The sequence below is a fragment of the Galeopterus variegatus genome, unplaced genomic scaffold (genome assembly GCF_000696425.1).
Source record: "Galeopterus variegatus unplaced genomic scaffold, G_variegatus-3.0.2 Scaffold5268, whole genome shotgun sequence".
Classification (NCBI taxonomy): domain Eukaryota; kingdom Metazoa; phylum Chordata; class Mammalia; order Dermoptera; family Cynocephalidae; genus Galeopterus; species Galeopterus variegatus.
In genome coordinates this window covers 127682-129820 of record NW_007731379.1, presented here as the reverse complement: position 1 = coordinate 129820, position 2139 = coordinate 127682, and the positions used below count along the sequence as shown (strand labels likewise).

Here is a 2139-nt window from a genome sequence, read left to right as displayed (position 1 = left end):
AGTCAATAGGACACACCCCGTCCCGATCTTCCTTCAAGGCCTGTCAAGAAATAAAGGCCTTAATTTCAGACCGTCCTCTTCTGAGTCTGTGCTCCAAAGTCCCAGGGGTTGGGGGGTCACGTGGGAAGCGTGGGATGTCCGGGGCACTCTGGGCGGGGTCTCGGCAGGACTCGCTGGCGCGCAACATGAATGCTCCTGAGCCGCTCCACAATGGTAAGTGGGTGTCAAGTCCCCCTGACCCCACCTCTATGGCCTCATCTCGGGTTCCTGAACCATTTTATTAACAAGGGTTAGAGGAAATGTTAAAAACCCAGCTCAGGGCCGAGCCCCTGGCGCACTCGGGAGAGTGTGGCGCTGGGAGCGCAGAAGCGCTCCTGCCGTGGGTTCGGATCCTATATAGGGATGGCCACCGGTGCGCTCACTGGCTGAGCGCGGTGTGGCAGGTCTCAAAAAGGACACAAAAAAAAAAAACAACCCAGCTCAGATCCTCAGGTCCTGTGGGTCTCCTGTGGTCCAGAGAAACCCCAGCCTCCCCGCAGACTCCCACCAACCCCTCAGACCTGCCCGCCTACCTGCCTCACACGCTGGGCTGTAGCTGCAGAGGCCTTCCCATCTTCCTCAAACGCTTCAGGCTCTTGCCCTCTCAGGCCCTTTGCCCTTCTGTGTCCTCATCGGGAGTGCCCATCCCCTGGGCCTCCTAGGGCTTTTGCATCCACTGCAGGTCTGTTAAATAAATTGCTCAGGAAGTAGGCCTGGGGGACCCAATTCCAAAGGGCACCTCGCACCAGATTGCTGCCATTTACTGAGCATGTATCAATCAAGCACTTGACGATTGTCCTTTGTGTACCAGGTAGTGTTGCAGACCTGGGTTTTAAATAGTGTGGTCAGAGAAGGTCTCAGTGGGGAAATGAGCGAAGGAGCCATGTGGGGATCTGGGGGGAGGTACACCCGTAGGAAGACAGGCTCATGTAAAGCCTGTGCAGTGGGACTGTGCTCAGTTGTGCCTGAGGAGCATCTGGAGGAGGCCAGCATGGAGGAGCAGAGTGAGATGCAGAGGGATGGGACACTGTCAGAGAGTTGTGGGGGACCCAGTCAGGTTGTATGTTCCGAGAAGAGAACCTGGCACACAGCAAATACTCCTTAAATGCTGCTGTCACTTACGGAGGTTCGTTATTATTCCCAATTGCACAGGTGAGGGAAACAGGTGTGTAAATGACTTAGAACAGTGGCTTATAGCTATTAAGTGTTCAATAAGTGGTTCATTTAACTTATTATTATTATTATTCCCAGGCTACAGATAAGNCAGCCCCGGGCCCCGCCCCTGACGCCCCGCCCACCCGTAGGGAAGCTGGTGCGGGCCAAGCTGCAGGAGGTGGGGCTGCGGCTGCGCTCGGCGCCCGTCGGCGACACCCGGGCGGCGGGCGACCGGTGAGTGGGGAAGGAACTCCTGGGCGAGGGGGAGGGGCCCGCGTCCCCCAGCACCACCCCCAAATGCCTCTGCCCCCCGCCCTTCTCGGCGTCTTCGGGTCTCTGTCTCAGTGGCTTCTTCTCCGCAGGCTGAAGGAAGAACTGGAGAAATTCGGGGAGCAAGTCCCCACCCAAACCCAGAGCGCCCCACAGGCCGGGGCCAGCATAGGAGAGGTGGGGAACCCGGAGAACGAGGCGAAGCGGTCAGAGGAGACAAGAGAGACCGAGGTCTCCCCGAGAGAGGGGTCTGTGGGGGGCAGGCGTTCTCGGGGGCGGAGACACGGCAAAGAGAGCCCTGTGGCCGCCGTGCGGCGGCAGGTGCGGGCTGGCGTGGGCGGACTGGAGGGTGCCCGAGCCCCGTCCCCCGCAGCCCGACTGCCATCTTCCCGCAGGCCGGCCCCGAGCTCCCCGGAGGCCGCGACGAGGAGGACCTGGAGCCGCCGGTGGAGCTGGTCCTGACGGCCCCCTAGGAGCTGGTCCTGACGGCCTCCTAAGTCAATAGGACACACCCCGTCCCGATCTTCCTTCAAGGCCTGTCAAGAAATAAAGGCCTTGATTTCAGACCGTCTTCTTCTGAGTCTGTGCTCCAAAGTCCCAGGGGTTGGGGGGTCGCGTGGGAAGCGTGGGATGTCCGGGGCACTCTGGGCGGGGTCTCGGCAGGACTCGCTGGCG

The 2139-nt window shown here is 60.1% G+C and overlaps 1 protein-coding gene across 1 annotated transcript in view; it reads left to right on the top strand.

Moving 5' to 3' along the window:
- LOC103604593 (synaptonemal complex central element protein 1-like) overlaps positions 1-1937 on the top strand; it is a 14917-nt gene extending 12980 nt beyond the window's left edge. The window contains exons 9-12 of the mRNA XM_008589165.1: positions 851-1068; positions 1291-1428; positions 1557-1695; positions 1857-1937. Coding sequence (XP_008587387.1) covers positions 851-1068; positions 1291-1428; positions 1557-1695; positions 1857-1937 — 576 coding nt within the window. The remainder of the gene's footprint in view (positions 1-850; positions 1069-1290; positions 1429-1556; positions 1696-1856) is intronic.
- The last annotated feature ends 202 nt before the right edge of the window (positions 1938-2139 follow it).